General features: G+C 53.4%; 1 protein-coding gene across 1 annotated transcript in view; it reads left to right on the top strand.

Annotated features, from left to right (window-relative positions):
* The window catches only part of tnrc6c1 (trinucleotide repeat containing adaptor 6C1), a 32,062-nt gene that overhangs the window by 10,954 nt on the left and 6,729 nt on the right, over window positions 1–14,379 (top strand). Inside the window, exons 4-5 of the mRNA XM_084676775.1 lie at window positions 4,131–4,460; window positions 10,946–13,534. Coding sequence (XP_084532901.1) covers window positions 4,131–4,460; window positions 10,946–13,534 — 2,919 coding nt within the window. The remainder of the gene's footprint in view (window positions 1–4,130; window positions 4,461–10,945; window positions 13,535–14,379) is intronic.

Raw genomic sequence — 14,379 nt, 5'->3', positions numbered from 1 at the left:
GTCGACGCGCTCCCAGCTTTCCACTTCCGTGTGAGAGTCCTCGGTTGGAGTACTGTGTTTATATTGCCAAGTCTGAGAGCAGGTTTAGACCTATAACTAATCCTGGGAAATGACAAGTTATTGATGGATTGTCCTCCAAGCATTTCTTGAAAGCACGGCCTTTCTGCTCCCGTGTACACACTGCCCGCACGCACGCACACCAACACGCCCACACCAACACACGCTTCAGCCTCATACCTCACATCCATTTGAAGAATGGATAAACAGGCAAACGTTGACTACGTGTTAACCACCGTTTGGCGAGCCTGGTGGGAGAGATGCTCTTCTTAACTACAGCGTTGTATTTAATCTGTCCTAATTACACTTCGTAATCTCCACAATCCCTTCAGGGGCCCACTGCTCAGATGGTAGGACCCAGAGTGTTGTGTGTGTGTGTGTGTGGGGGGGGGGGTAGACAAGCCGAAGAGATCTAAGAGAGACGGCTAACCCTCTTATCCCCCTTTTGGTGGGTTAGTGGTTTGTTCCTCCAGCCTTGACCGCATATCTAATAGGTTCAGATGAGTATCTCCAGCGTTTTGTCCTTTTTCTTTTGGATTATTTTGTGGCTGGCGATGTGCAGTCCCAGCCCAGGATTTCTTGGGAACCCAACCAGTGAGTTGTACCGCAGAGAGCAAGCCATCTCGATCTGTGCACTGTTGTGCAAAGTGCAGTATTACCACAGGAGAGTAAGCCATCCTGATAAGGCTTTAAGATAAGATAAAAGCACAAATAAAAATCCTTTCTGTTAATTGGTAAGTGTTTGTGTAAAACGGTGTCGGCAGAACAGCATCAGTGTGTTGGAAGCTGTAAGATGTCCTCCAGAATGGAGCCCTGAAAACGCCCCATTCAGGTGTTCACTGGGCTGATTAAAGGCTCAGCTACGGAAAGCCTATAATCACTGGCTAACTAAACGTGGGTGTGTTTTGTGTACGTGTGTGTGTAGATACGGTCCCATTCATTTCATGAATGAGTGCACACTTGGCACTGCATTTCCACTTCAAAGACATTCTGCTAAGAGCCAGGGTAGGACTACTCGTCTCCTCGTCCTCCCCACCCACCTCTGTCTCTCGTCTCTCTCCAACAGACCCAACTCTCTCACCACCTCTTGTCTTTTCCTCAAGTCTCAAATAGTCTCGTCTCAATGTGCTGGCGTCTCTATTCCGTGACAACACGTGCAGCAGCTTTAAAGGGTAAAAATGGGTCGTCTTCAGCATGATGCGCAGAGATCCCGCCGTTGGAGTTTTGATCTGCATCTTTGATGAAGTAGGAACTCGGCACGTTCGTGCAAGCAGCTCCTCGACACCCGGTGCACTGGCAGCACTGTGTGTGTGAGCGTGCACTTGCTGTATGTCATTGTCTTCTCTCCTGTGATCTTTTTCTTTTGCCTCCCCAAAGAGCTTGTCCCTCCCCCGTTTGACGCTATGTCTCGCAAGCGCCCACAGGCATTTTTTGCCTTCTTCGCCGTTTGTTAGTGTGATAAGATGCTGGGCCTCTAAACGGCTGGATGAACGTCTGGTTTTCCTGTACGAACCTCGGTGGAGGCGAGTTGCAGCGACAGCGCTTGCTCCTATCCAGTGATTAACTACAGAATACACTCCCCCTCACCAGATCCAAATTATGCCCCTCGATCACACTTAAGCCCACATTTCATCCTCACCTGTCATGTGGACGCTGTTTACAGCATCACAGTGTAAAATCAACCAATTGGAAAGTATGGGGCAGTTGTCTTTTTTGTTCTCTCGTTATAGGGAAGGAGAGAGAGAGTGTGTGTGTGTGTGTGTGTGCTCAGGGTGTTCTAATTGTAAGAGGGTTAGCAGGAGTTGGATTCAGGCATTGAGACTCAGGCTTGCTCGGTGCAAAGCAGAGAGCTCAGGCGGTTGGACTATGTGGCACACACACGTACACACACACCATTTTCTGCACCTCTCAACCCCAACCTCCTCCCTCCTTGTTACCTTAGCCCTCTCCACTGTCTCCCTTTATCTCGCTCTCCCTGTGCTTGTTCGGATTGGTGGAGAGAAAGAGCCGGCAGCTCCCTTCCCCCAGCTTCTAGAAGGTTTTACGTCACAGAGCTCTGAGAGAGCACACTCTGCCTCTGCACTCACGTTGACGGCGGCAACATGAAATCCTCTCGTTTTCAAGGTGGAAAATCCCCATTTTACAGTCCACAAGCCAGAGTTGGCCAGGAATTATGACTTCCATCTGCTGGCTGTAATTTGTCCTTAATGAGTTGGGACAATGAGGTGACCAGGATGGATGAATGAGGAGAAGGAGGGGAAAAAATAACATGTAAAGCGATCACACGCAAAGTGTGCTCCAGCTCAAGTGCTTTCCTGTGGTTCCTTTGCTGCTGGCATGCAAGTCTTAGCGGGAGCTTGAGACTGGGGTAGTGACCCAATGTCAAGCTTTGTTTTCAAGGCAGATACTTCACAAAATATCATGTCTACGGAGGGAAAGAGAGGGCGGGGGGGATACCTTGAAGAAGAATTGTGTGTCTGCATGTCTCTGTGACTGCCCCTGTGTTCTAGAATGACACCATCCTGTCCTCTCCCCTTACCATGGGCCTCACCGTTATATAACTGCGTGTGTGTGTGTGTGTGCGAGAGACTGCGCGCATGTGTGAGATCCGCTCAGTGCTTTGCTGCATATGCACTGAACCACATCCAATGGCGAAGCCCTGTTCTTGTTTTCGTACAGGCCATACAGGCGACTCGTGTTTACTGTGCTTCTCCTCAGCCAACATGTTTTCATTTGTTAAATTATTCCACACGCATACACACACACCCTGTCTAGATCTAACCCTGAATGTTAATCTCATGCTGGTTTGCCTAAGCACAGTCAGCTGATGTTTTGGTTCATGTTCCCAGCTATTGTCGGTGTAGCTGCCTCTGTGTGTAACGGACAGGCCTGCTTGTTCACTTGTACTGCAGTGTCTGAGCACTCCAACATCACCTAAACATGTCTTTAAGCAAACATGGAAATGGCTATGACAGTACAGTACCATCCTCTCATAAGGCATGACAAATTCATGTGTTATGTAAGCTACTGGATAGATATTATTATCCAGCTTGTCCTCTGCTTCCCATCATGCATCTCACCCGCCCTGGGAAGCTAGCCTCCCCATGGACCTAGTCTTATATACAATATACCAGTTAATATACCTCTAATATACTTTCTACCAGTGCCAATGCATTAGCATACTCCTTGCACTAAGCGATGCTAGTTAGCTAGCAGGCTAAGCTAGGCCTGTCGCAATAGTCAACATATTGACTTATCGCATGGTATATGGACATGAGCGGTCATTATGTAATCAGTGGCATAAAATGGACTGAACTACAATTGACGTGTGTGCAAGAATATCGTTTATCGCAATTAATTTTGGTGCAATATATCGCACAAGAAAAAGTAGTTATCGTGACAGCCCTAAGGCTAACACAGACCAGGAGGAAGTAAACGAGTAGAGGCTTGTTATTTCAGGACTGTGACCCCTAGACATAATAACAGCTGGTCAGGAATTATGCGAGAGCGAGAGAGAAAGGTCATTGCCAGGTCAACTACTTTTCCAGTCAGCTTTCAGATATCTGGAGAGAGGGAAGCGAGCAAGCTTTAAAAGCTGGCTTCTTGTACTGTCTGTTGCCAGGGGAAACCCAAGGTCTGAGATGGACCGAGCCACTTAGCCGTAGCATCCTCAGCAGCTAATGGCTAGCTTATGTGGTGGTGATTGTTCAGGGGTAGTGACCTATGCAAGGGAACACTGTGGTGTGGCGATCTTTAACAATGCCCCAGTGATGGGCCTGTTAGGGAATGGTGGTGTAGAGGGGTGGTTTTAAGTCCATTATCGCACTCTTGACCCCTTGAATGGTTAATAATCTGTGGCAAATTTTCATGGGAACTGTTCATTCCACACCGTCATCAGCTGTGGCAGCCAGAAAGGGAGTCCAAGGGTGGTTGGGTCTTGATTTATGCTTCTCACACAACCCATTACAAAATTGCGGGAGGGCTGTGTGAATGCAGGTGTTTTTTTTGCCATCCAGGTGCTCTGTAACCCGTTTTTCTCTCTCTTCTCTCTACCTCATCCACTTATCCCACAGTGCCAGACTCTGCCAAGCCCAGCCCCACCCCTCCTCCTCCTCCTCCCCCCGCCAACCCCATTGCAGTCCCGTCCGTGCCCTCCACCAGCAGTGGCAATGGCAAGCGCCCCCCCTGTGGTGCCCAGCCGACACAGCAACAGACCCCGAGCCAGCCCCCACAGCGCTACCCGGCCAGAGAGGTGCCTCCGCGCTTCCGCCAGCAAGAGCACAAGCAACTGTTGAAGAGGGGCCAGCCCCTGCCCCCCGGCACCTTGCCCCCTGCCCCAGGGCGCCCTGAGGCCACAGCCACCCACTCGCCACCGCACCACTCTGCAGCCAGCCAGCCAACAGGTTAGCGTGTCCTCTTATGTATCCTCCCATCTCGCTGTATCCTCTCTCTGTCTATCCTCCTCTCTGTCCATCTTTCTGTCTCTTTCTGTATATCCTCTCTCTCTATCCTCCTTTCTGTGTATCTTCCTCTCTCTCTCTCTCTCTTTCTCTCTCTCTCTATCCATGTATCTGTCTCTCTCTCTCCCTCTCTCTTTATCCTCGTCTCTGTCTTATGTATCCTCCTAATTCACTCTGTATAACCATGGTTGTAGCCTTTGACACTGGGGGGTTCACATTGTTTAGCTTGGCATTCCGCTTTAGTCATGGCTATCTGCCTTTTTCCTCGTGTGGTGTTTCTTTCAATCCTACTTTACCAGGCCCAGCATTATAAATGGAGAGAGCAGGGTAAAGTAGCTGGCCTGACTAGGAGTAAACACAGCTGGCGGTTATAGAGGTGTGTGTATGTGTGAGAGAGGGAGTGTTGGCAGTGTGTGTCTGCCTGTGTGTGTATGAGCTTATAACAAAATGCTATCTTTGCCCAAGCAATGTCACTGCAAAAACCCGAATGCTCTTCCCAAGAACAGACAGACCTCAGATTAGATCATAGTTTAGAAAGAATCCTCGTTCCTTCCAAGAACTCTCAAACACACACTCTGTCAGACTAACCCCCCCCCCCCCCCCTCCCCACAAGCCAACACCAAGAGTCCCCCCAGCTCCAGCCAGGCCTTTTGATGTTTCCTGAATATGGGGGCCCGTGTCTGGCTGGTGGATTCCTCCTGTTCCTCCTGGTGGAGTGTGCTGCTTTGCTGGCCTGAGCCGTTTCCTGCTCCCTCGAGGGGGCGGAGTCACAGGGAACTGGCGGTGCCAGAGAGGGACTGGCCTGGTACCAATAGAAAGACAGAGAGGAGGGGGAGAGGGAGAATGGCAGAGGCCCAGCTTTGTGGGCTGAGTGACTCATGGTTTACCGTAAAAGCTCCTGAGTGTCTCCGCCCCTCTGGCAGCCAACTCTTTCTTTTTCTTTCTCTCCCTTTCCCTCTGTCGGGAGAGCAGGGTTAGACCTACCTGACCCTGTAGCCTGGTAAGATGGGTTGGCGTGTCTAGCAAAGAGCTTCTGCATGTCTGGGTTTGTGTCGCACCACAGAATTTAGATTAGGCACGTGTGCATGTTTTTCACATGTGTGCATGCAGAAGACTGCACGTGTGTGTGTGTGTGTGGGTGTGTGTGTGTGTGTGTGTGGGTGTGTGGCTGGGATGACCAAAGGAAGTGGATGCCTGAGATTGAACTCAAAGCCCTTTGTATAGCTCTTCATCCTCCCTGCTTATATCCAGTGTATGCATATTGAGCCAGTCTTCTTGCCTAAAGCCTACCAGATTTCCTCCTCTCCTGAGTCCCCCCTCAAGCACACACACACACACACACACCCTGCTCGGCATGCTCTACTGCTCTGGAAAGCTGGGGGGGGCGAGGTTAAAGGCAGTTCCTGTGGCTATAAAAAGCCTGTCACCCACTGTATTGATTTTGACAGTGTCTCTCGCTCCCCCCCTCCCTCCATCCTTTCCACTTCTCGTTCTCACCCCCTCTCACCATTCCCCTAATCTCCACCTCTCTGCATATCCTCTTCTCTGCTCTCTCCTGCCGTGTCGTGCACCGGCCTTTTGGTTGTGTGGGACGCACACTTGACCGAGTGCCACGCATTCTCTCTCTCTCTTTTTCTCTCTGTCTCTTCCCTCTCTCTTACTCTCTGTTTATCTCTCTCTCTCTCTCTCTCTCTCGTGTAACGCTCTGTCAGTCCTGTAACCAGATCCCTCCATCACCTCCGCAGGGGGCCATTGGAATGCAGTCCAGCGCAGTGCCTGTCCAGTATAGGGGTGGGATAGGGGGAGGCGGGGTGGGACGGGGAGCCCCCATGGACGGCTGCTTCTCGTGGTTGTCCACACTAGACCAGCAGACCCAACAGCGGCAGAGCACACTGTCTGCATTCATTTCCCAGCTCCTTTTCCTCCCTCCCTCTCACCCTCCCCCTCCCTCACCCCTCCTTCCTCCTCTCCGTCGCTCTCCTTCTCTCCGTCTTTCATTACCCAGTCACATGTTTGCTCTCATGTAAAGCGGGGGCTGCCAGACCGCACAGCACACAACACAGCCCCTCTGTGTGCTGCGGCCAGAGATCTGCTGCTGCTGCTGCTGCTGCTGCTGCTGTGGCTCAGTACACAATGTCCTCCCCCTCTTCTCCTCTCTTTCTCTCTCTCTCTCTCTCCCTCTCCTCCCTCTCTCTCTCTCTCCCTCTGTCTCCCTCTCTCTCTCTCTCTCCCTCTGTCTCTCCTTTTCTCCCCGCTTCTCTCGTCTCTCCCTCTATCTCGGCCCCCCCCTCCCCCCTCTCCTTTGCTCTTCTCGCTCTATTTTTCTCTCCCCCCTATTTCTCTCCCTGCATCTCTCCCCCTCTTTCTCCCCCACCTCCCCCCGTCTGCTTTCCGTTCTGTGTGCCTGTCCTCAGCAACCCTGAGACACTGTGTTCCTTCTGGCTCCCTTCTCCCCCCCCCCCCCCCTGCTCTTGTTGGTTAGTGGTAACTGATTTTAACTGTTGTATTCGCTGCAAAATATTCAATTTTATTTAATTGTATTTTTTATTATATTTTTACTGTTGCTTGCTTTTCTACAGGTACACTTGCACTTAGCGATTCATGTTGTTTAATTGTAGCTTGCTTAACTACATGGTCTTATGGTTCTTCCCTTTGGCACTTATTTTTTGGTTGTTCACAATGTGTGCTTCTTGTTTTGGCTACCCGCAATGTTTGGGGCTATCTTGTTGTTATTATAAGTGACCTATGCAGTTTGGAAAGCTCTCTCTTCAAAGTCCTTTTGGATAAAAGCGTCTGCTAAATGAATACATGTAAATGTAAATGTACTCAGCAGAAAGCAGACAGGCTTGGCTAATGTGCTCTTTAGCCTGATGCTATCAACAAGGCCAGGGAATCCCCCTCAAATCCTTCCTCCATGTGCCTATGAGCAACACAAGACGTTTCTCTCCTCTCACCGTTTTCACTCCGTCCCTGCCTGCCTTTCCCTCTGTTTCTCTGGATTAGACTGCGGGTGTGGGGAAGTCGAGGACAGGGGAGTTCTTCCTCTAGGAAAAGCGTCATGTTGTGTTTACATTCTAAAATACTGTCCCCCTGGCGCGTTGCACTTGAGGGACACTTTGATGAACCCCCTGGCTCTCACAGGCAGCAGCAGGAATGGCTGAAGGCCATGTATCATCGACACTGGCTAACAGCACCCGTGCTGTAGCCATGGAGCCAGACGTGACATGTTGTGACATGTTCTGACATTTAGTTGTGGCTTCGTAAATAAGGTGTCGTCCTAATGGATATCTCAACGCCACGCATAGAATTGTAGATGGAAGGACCCAAGCTATAGGTGCCTATTTCAGTGCCCGTCTATGTCTTCGCCCCCCTCCCAGCGAGCCTGACAACCCTCCCAGACCTCCCTGTGCCCGGTAGGAACTGGTGCTGGCGCCCAGGGCTGTCCCATGGGATTGGCATCACAGCGGGCAGGCCCGATGCATGCAGGGCACAAGCCCAGTTGAAGTTGCATAAGAGCCTCTTTCTGGCCTCACACACACACACACACACACACACATACACACATACATACAACCTTCCCTTCACCTTTTAATCTCTCCATGAATGCATGATGGAAGGATATGAATGCAAAAGTGCCTCCCATCTCACACAGAGTGCTGTAGCACACACAGAGGATACAGTTTGCACACACACACACACACTCTTCCTCCATCTCATACACACAGGGGACACTGGCAGTGATACCAGAATAACATTGTAGGTAGTGTTAGTAAAACAAGCCCAGGTGGCCCTAAACAAACGGCAGTTTTCCCCACAAACCGGTTGAATTCTGCATCAAATGTTATTTCAGAGCCACAGTAGAACTCAGGGCCACATTCAGTTGTCCCTGCTGTGCCTGTTGCTGCTTATTTGACTTGTTTTGGTTGTGTTTCTTTGGAGCTGGAGTTGTCAGTACCTGCGTCAAGTCAAGTCTCCCACCTCTCCTTTTCAAAAGACAACAAAGTGGAAAGAGAGAGAGAGATGGCTGACTGCAGTGTTGTAGACTTGCGCGTGTGAAGCTTGTTTGTCTGGCAGGCTGGCTGGGAAGAGCAGGTGGCGTCAGCTCTCTCCAGCCTCATCCCTGGGGGACTTTCCTTACACTAGGGACCCCCCCTCCATTTCACCTTCGCCTCCCTCCATCCCCCTCGCCTTCCTCCTCTCTTCCTGTCATGACTCCCCAACACTGATAAGACCTCGGTATGGAACGAGGCGAGCCAGTAGCCTAGGTAACAAAGGGAGTCCTCATACGCCACAGCAGGACTAACAGTCCAAGTCTGCCGGTTCCTCTCCCAACAGCGGAACCTCGCACGAGGCCTGCTTTATTCATGCACAAAGGAGCCAATCAGACTGCCAGCTTTGACCTTTGGGGAAACGCCCCATAATGACACTGCTCCCAGGGTCCGCTGTGACTTGATTTTTTGTTTTTTTTGCAGGTGCACAGAGCATTCGTAAACACTGCCACTGCAAGGACTGTCCTGGAGCCCCGAAGAGCCGCTTGCTCTTTCGCACTCCTCTCTGTCTAGCTCTCTATCTCGCCCTCTCTCTTTCTCTTCCCACCCCATGTGTACAGCAGAGAGGCAGAACTCGATGTTCTAGCTACATGCCTACCTCATTTGAGCAGGTCTTATCCTGTTCTCCAGGCAGCCCTGGAACCTGTGTTTCTCGTCGCTCCTTCCAGAGACTGGGCTGCTCGGGTCTCCGTGCTGCTGCAGAAACTGTGTGCGTTTGTTTGGGTCACAGCTCAGCCCCGAACAGCACATGACCTGTGTGCATTTTGAAAGCGCTACAAATAGAGCTGAAAATTTGGTTGAGAAGACTTTATATATTTGAAGTGTGTGTGTTTGTGTGTGTGCCACATGCTTGTCTGTATGAGTATGTATGCTGGGTGGAATTCCAGAATTCTGGATAGACGCAGTTTTTGTCTCGGTGACTGTCGCTATTCAAAAGGCTTCCATTATGGGCGGCCGTGCTAATTGCAGATGAAGTGGTCTTGGTTAAATATTTAGTGACAGTTCTGGGAAGAAAGGCTGAGAGTCGGAGGGGGGGGGGGGGTGGAGACATTAAAAGGAATCTCCCCCTCTTTGTTTTATTTTGCGAAACACACTCTGCATTTACCCCCCCCCCCCCCCCTCCCCTTCTGCTCTGAGAAAGTGAGGGGGGAGACACTGCCAAGCTGTGTGGAACGAAGGTAGGAGGAGCAGGAGGATTTGGGGGGGGGGGGGGGGGGTTGATTGGTTGGTTGTAGTGCGCTGTCTCTCTCATGCCGCGCAAAAGCCGTAGCTCCTTGGCAGCTTTTCAGAGCTGAGCCGAGGGAGCCTGGCGAGCCGAGCAGACATATTGAGACAGTCAGGGATGGCCGCCATCGCCACCGCTTTGCGCTAGCGCTCCCTTGAATGGGGGGTGGGGGGGGGTTGTATTTGCTCAGGTATTTGACCCCCCTCTTTTTGCTGTGCCTCTCGCCCCACCGCCTTCTTAAGCCCCCAGTCTTCCTCTACTCTCTCCGTGTGTCCTCGACGTTCTCGCTGCAGCTTGTCCATTTCTACACACATACACACACGGAGGGGGAGAGAGGGAGAGAGGGACACTGTGACTAACCCGCTGCAGAGGGCACCGTGTTCAGCTGTGGAAATGGAGATGGGAGGCAGATACGGGCGCTGGCTTCCAGGCATTTTGGCTGTCGTTCAGCTTTGAGAAAATGGCGCCCTTTGCTGCACGGCGATGCCACAGAGGAACGGTTGCTGTGTCAGGAACACACTGGCCCTCTTCTCCTCACTCAGTCCACCCCTCCCTCCCCCTCTCCTTCTTGTCGGAGTAGAGGGAACCTTGCTGTGGGAGAGACGTTCAACCGCACAAAAGGCTGTGGCTTTCCACCACTACGTAGACTTGCCGTCAGCTGTGGTTGTGTGTGTGTGCAGAGTCGAAGAGGCATGTGTCACTTCACTGAAAACAACAACATCATCACCAACACCGATGGTGGAGTAATTGTTGTGGGCGCCAGGGGGATTAGCGAGACGGAGTTGGGCCCGAGGCAGAGCAGGCTGTGTGGACCTATGACCCAGCCTCAGTGCGCCTTGACTGGAGGGTCCTGCTCCTCTTCCTGAGAGGAGGTCCAGCCTTGGAGGCCAGTGGGAGATATGCAGTTTCCCTAAGGCTATATTTGTCGCATTCATACCAGTGTTCTCTCGCACCTAAAAAAGTGTTGATGTTCTGTAAATTGGCGGTCGTGTTCTTGCATTTGATATTCACAATCATGGCTACTTTGTAAAGTCGCATTCCCGATTCTTATATGGAGATGCCCTAATGGTTACCATGGAATCCTGTCTTCAGCGCTGTATATGTTTGTGACCAATCTCTCCTCCTCTCCCCCTATTGCCTTCCATGTTTTGCAGAACCGCCCCCACAGAGTGGCTTGGGAACCCAGTATGAGAACCCCTACTGGGGAAAGCCGTCAACCAATTGGAGTGCCCCTAGCAGCACAGCTTCCACCAATCACAGCAGCTGGGATCAACTAATCATCACCGAAAACGACACAGAGGCGTGGCCCTCTATCTGCCGCAGCGAGAGCCAGAGCCGCCACACCCTTCCAGGAGGATGCGGGGTGGACGCTGACGCAGGTGGACCGGCCAGCAGTAGCAGCAGTAGTTTGAGTATGGCCACGGGGGCTAACGGCCAGACTGGCCACTTCCCTGCCAACCACCCCAGCAGCAAAGCCAGCTCTGCGCCTGGCCTAGCCAATCACACCGGGGCCGCCGTGGTTTCCAGCCAGGCCGCAGCCAATCGTGGCTGGGGATCCGGGCCCGTACCCTCCCACTGCTCTCCTCAGTCCTCAGTGGGGGGCGGGGACGGCAAGAGTGACGGGCCAATGGGAGGAAGCCGGGGCTGGGGCTCCGGCTCCTCCTCCGCCAGCAACTTTAACTTGAACCTGAACCCGAACGCCAACCCCTCGGCCTGGCCTGTGCTGGGGCATGATGGGGGCGGCGCTGGGGGAGGCAGCTCGGGGGGAGCCAACTCCCCTCCTCAACCCCCACCCAGTCTCTGTAACCCGCCCGGCGCCCCATCCGCCCAGGGAAACGGCAATGCTGGAACCGTGGGCGGCGCCAATAGCAACCTGACAGGAAGTGGCAGCGCCTGGGGCGGCATGATGCCCTCCGACCCCATGGAGCTTCTCTCCTCCCCTTCCACGAATGTGTCTTTCAGCTCCGAACCTCCGAACCTTAACACTGACGGACCAAATCACACTAGCAAGCAAGAGCCGCCTAGCCCCATCCACAGTCTGTCCAACTGGGGGGGGGGCCACATGGGCATGCCCCCGCCTGGAGCTCCCCAGGTCAACGGAGAAGAGGGCAGCTCTGTGTGGGGCAGCAACGAAGACCCCAAGCCTGCCTCTGCCAAGGAGGCCTCGGGCTGGGACTCTGGGTCCGGCTGGGGTAGCGGAGGAGGCAGCGGAGGAGGCAGCTCCGGGGGCTGGGGGACCCAGGCCAGTGGAGAGTGGGGGAAGCGGCCATCAGGCGAGGCCCCAGGCTGGGAGGCCCCAGGCTCCCCTCCCCAGGACCAGCAGGCGAGCTCCTGGAACCGAGCACCGAGCAACGCTGGTGCCAGTGAGGGTAGCAGCAGCGATGGTGCCGAAGGACAGTCACGCCATCGCGACCGCCCCACCAGGGATGAGCCAGCCCCGCTGCTGCCCACCCCTGACCTGGACCCCCGGGTGCTGTGCAACACAGGCTGGGGCCAGACCCCTGTCCGCCAGCACACCACCTGGGACATGGAGGAGGCCGCTCGCCTCAAAAGCAAGAATGACGCGGGGGCCGACTCTTGGGGTTCAGGCCCCAACACCCCCACGGACGCCCAAGGGCCTCCCAACCTCGGGCCCCCTCCCAGGGCTGAACGGGGTGGCAAGAGTGAGGGGCCTGGTCCTCAGGGTGCCCAAGGGTGGGGTGGCAACATGCCTACCACCAACCCATCCAACTCTGGCTGGGGAGAGCCCCCCAGCATCAAGAAGCCCTCCAACAATGGCCCTGGGGGCTGGGGTAACCCTCCACCAGGGGGCCATGGTACCAACATTCCCAAAAGTGGAGGCCAGTCCTGGGGAGAGGAGAAGTCCCCCAGCTGGGACGAGCCTCACAGCAAGGCCAGTAAGCCCCAGGGATGGGGAGACCAGGCCAAGCCACCCCAAGGATGGGGCAATGGTCCTGGAGGTGGTGGTAACAACAATGGGGGAGACTGGGGAGAACCTGGAGATGGGAAGAAGAACACCCCCTCAAACCCACCCTGGGAGGGAGAGGCAGGAGGCTGGAAGGAAAGCTCCCGAGGCTGGGGTAAGCCTGGCCCAGGGGTGGCTGGTCCTGGAGCTGGACCTGGAGCAGGTGTTAGTGGTGGGGGTGGAGGAGGAGGGGGCTGGGGAGAAACAGTGGCCCAGCGCCCCAGTGGCCCTGCCCAGGGATGGGGGGGCAAGCCCCAGGAGGGGCCCAATGGCAATAGTGGAGGAGGGGGGAGCATGGGCTCATGGGGGGGCACTGGCTCAGTGAAGCAGGGCGGAGCCTCCAGTTGGGGGGGCGGCGGCAAGTCGGACCCTTCAGGAGGAGGAGAGCCCACCGGCTGGGAGGAGCCTTCCCCACCTTCGATCCGACGCAAGATGGAAATCGACGACGGTACCTCAGCCTGGGGCGACCCTACCGCCTACAACAAGGCAGTCAACCTGTGGGACAAGAACAACCCTGGGACACCCCAGGGCAAAGCGCCCCCTGGTGGTGGAGGAAGCAGCAAGCCCCCAGGGCCTGTCAACAACAGCAACAACCACCCTCACGCTCACCCCTACCACGGTCCACCACCACCCCTGCAGAGCCACGGCCACAACCCTCAGAACCCCGGAAGCAACAGTGGCCCCATGGATACAGCAGGACCTCACCTGGCTGGACCTCACCTGGCTGGACCTCACCTGGCTGGACCTCCACACAGCAGACCTCCACTCATGGCTCCAGGTAAGAAACTCTCTGTCATTATGGTTCTGGCAAGGAGAAAGAATACCCTTCCATCATCACTTAACCCTGCGATAGACTAAATAATATGCTAGTCGGGTTTTTCTGTCACATCCAAATTGTTACTTCTATTTCTGGCAGTCTTTAAGTTTACAATCTGTAGATGCTGTATAAAATGTTGACTTTTCAAGGTGAAAGACATGGTTATTCGAGTTCACAAACATTGCTAAGCTCATTGCTACCAAACCCCTGCAAAGGCAAGATCTTGACCTTGTGTGCCCCATGGATTTGCATGTAATTGAATAAACAAATCAATGTTTTGCTGGCTCCTCCTCCTTCTCGATCCATCTCCATTTTCACAACAGCAGCCTGGGGGGTGCGTAACCCTGGCCACCTCACGTGGCCAGGGGAGGAAGCCCAAGAATGCTGTTTACAAACGGGCTTGTGAAAATAGCGATTCACAGCAAACATTTGAGACGGGCGAGGAAGTGTGTGATTATATTGGAGCTGCCATCTGTTAGTAGTTTGAGACGGGAGGAGGAGGGGGGTAGCTCAGACTGGGCACACACACACACCCTACTGTTTGGGATGTGGCATTACACACAGGCTTAGTACTTCCACAGATTCTTACTTTTCCGCCTCGAGCTTCTGGCAGTTGCTGCACATTTGGACTACATCAGTTACATTTTCACATGTAGACCGACCGAGTCTGGAAGTAATAAATATGCTTTGTTTTAAGTCCATTCTTGTTCATTTTTCACATGTGCCTAATTCAATTGGGTTTTGGCTCTTACGGAGTTGTCCCAGGCACAGACAGACAGACAGGGCACTCTCTCAAGTCAGCTGGT

The sequence above is a fragment of the Hypomesus nipponensis genome, chromosome 17 (assembly GCF_054491055.1).
Source record: "Hypomesus nipponensis isolate SF chromosome 17, ASM5449105v1, whole genome shotgun sequence".
In the NCBI taxonomy this organism is placed as follows: domain Eukaryota; kingdom Metazoa; phylum Chordata; class Actinopteri; order Osmeriformes; family Osmeridae; genus Hypomesus; species Hypomesus nipponensis.
This window is presented reverse-complemented; position numbering and strand designations above follow the sequence as displayed.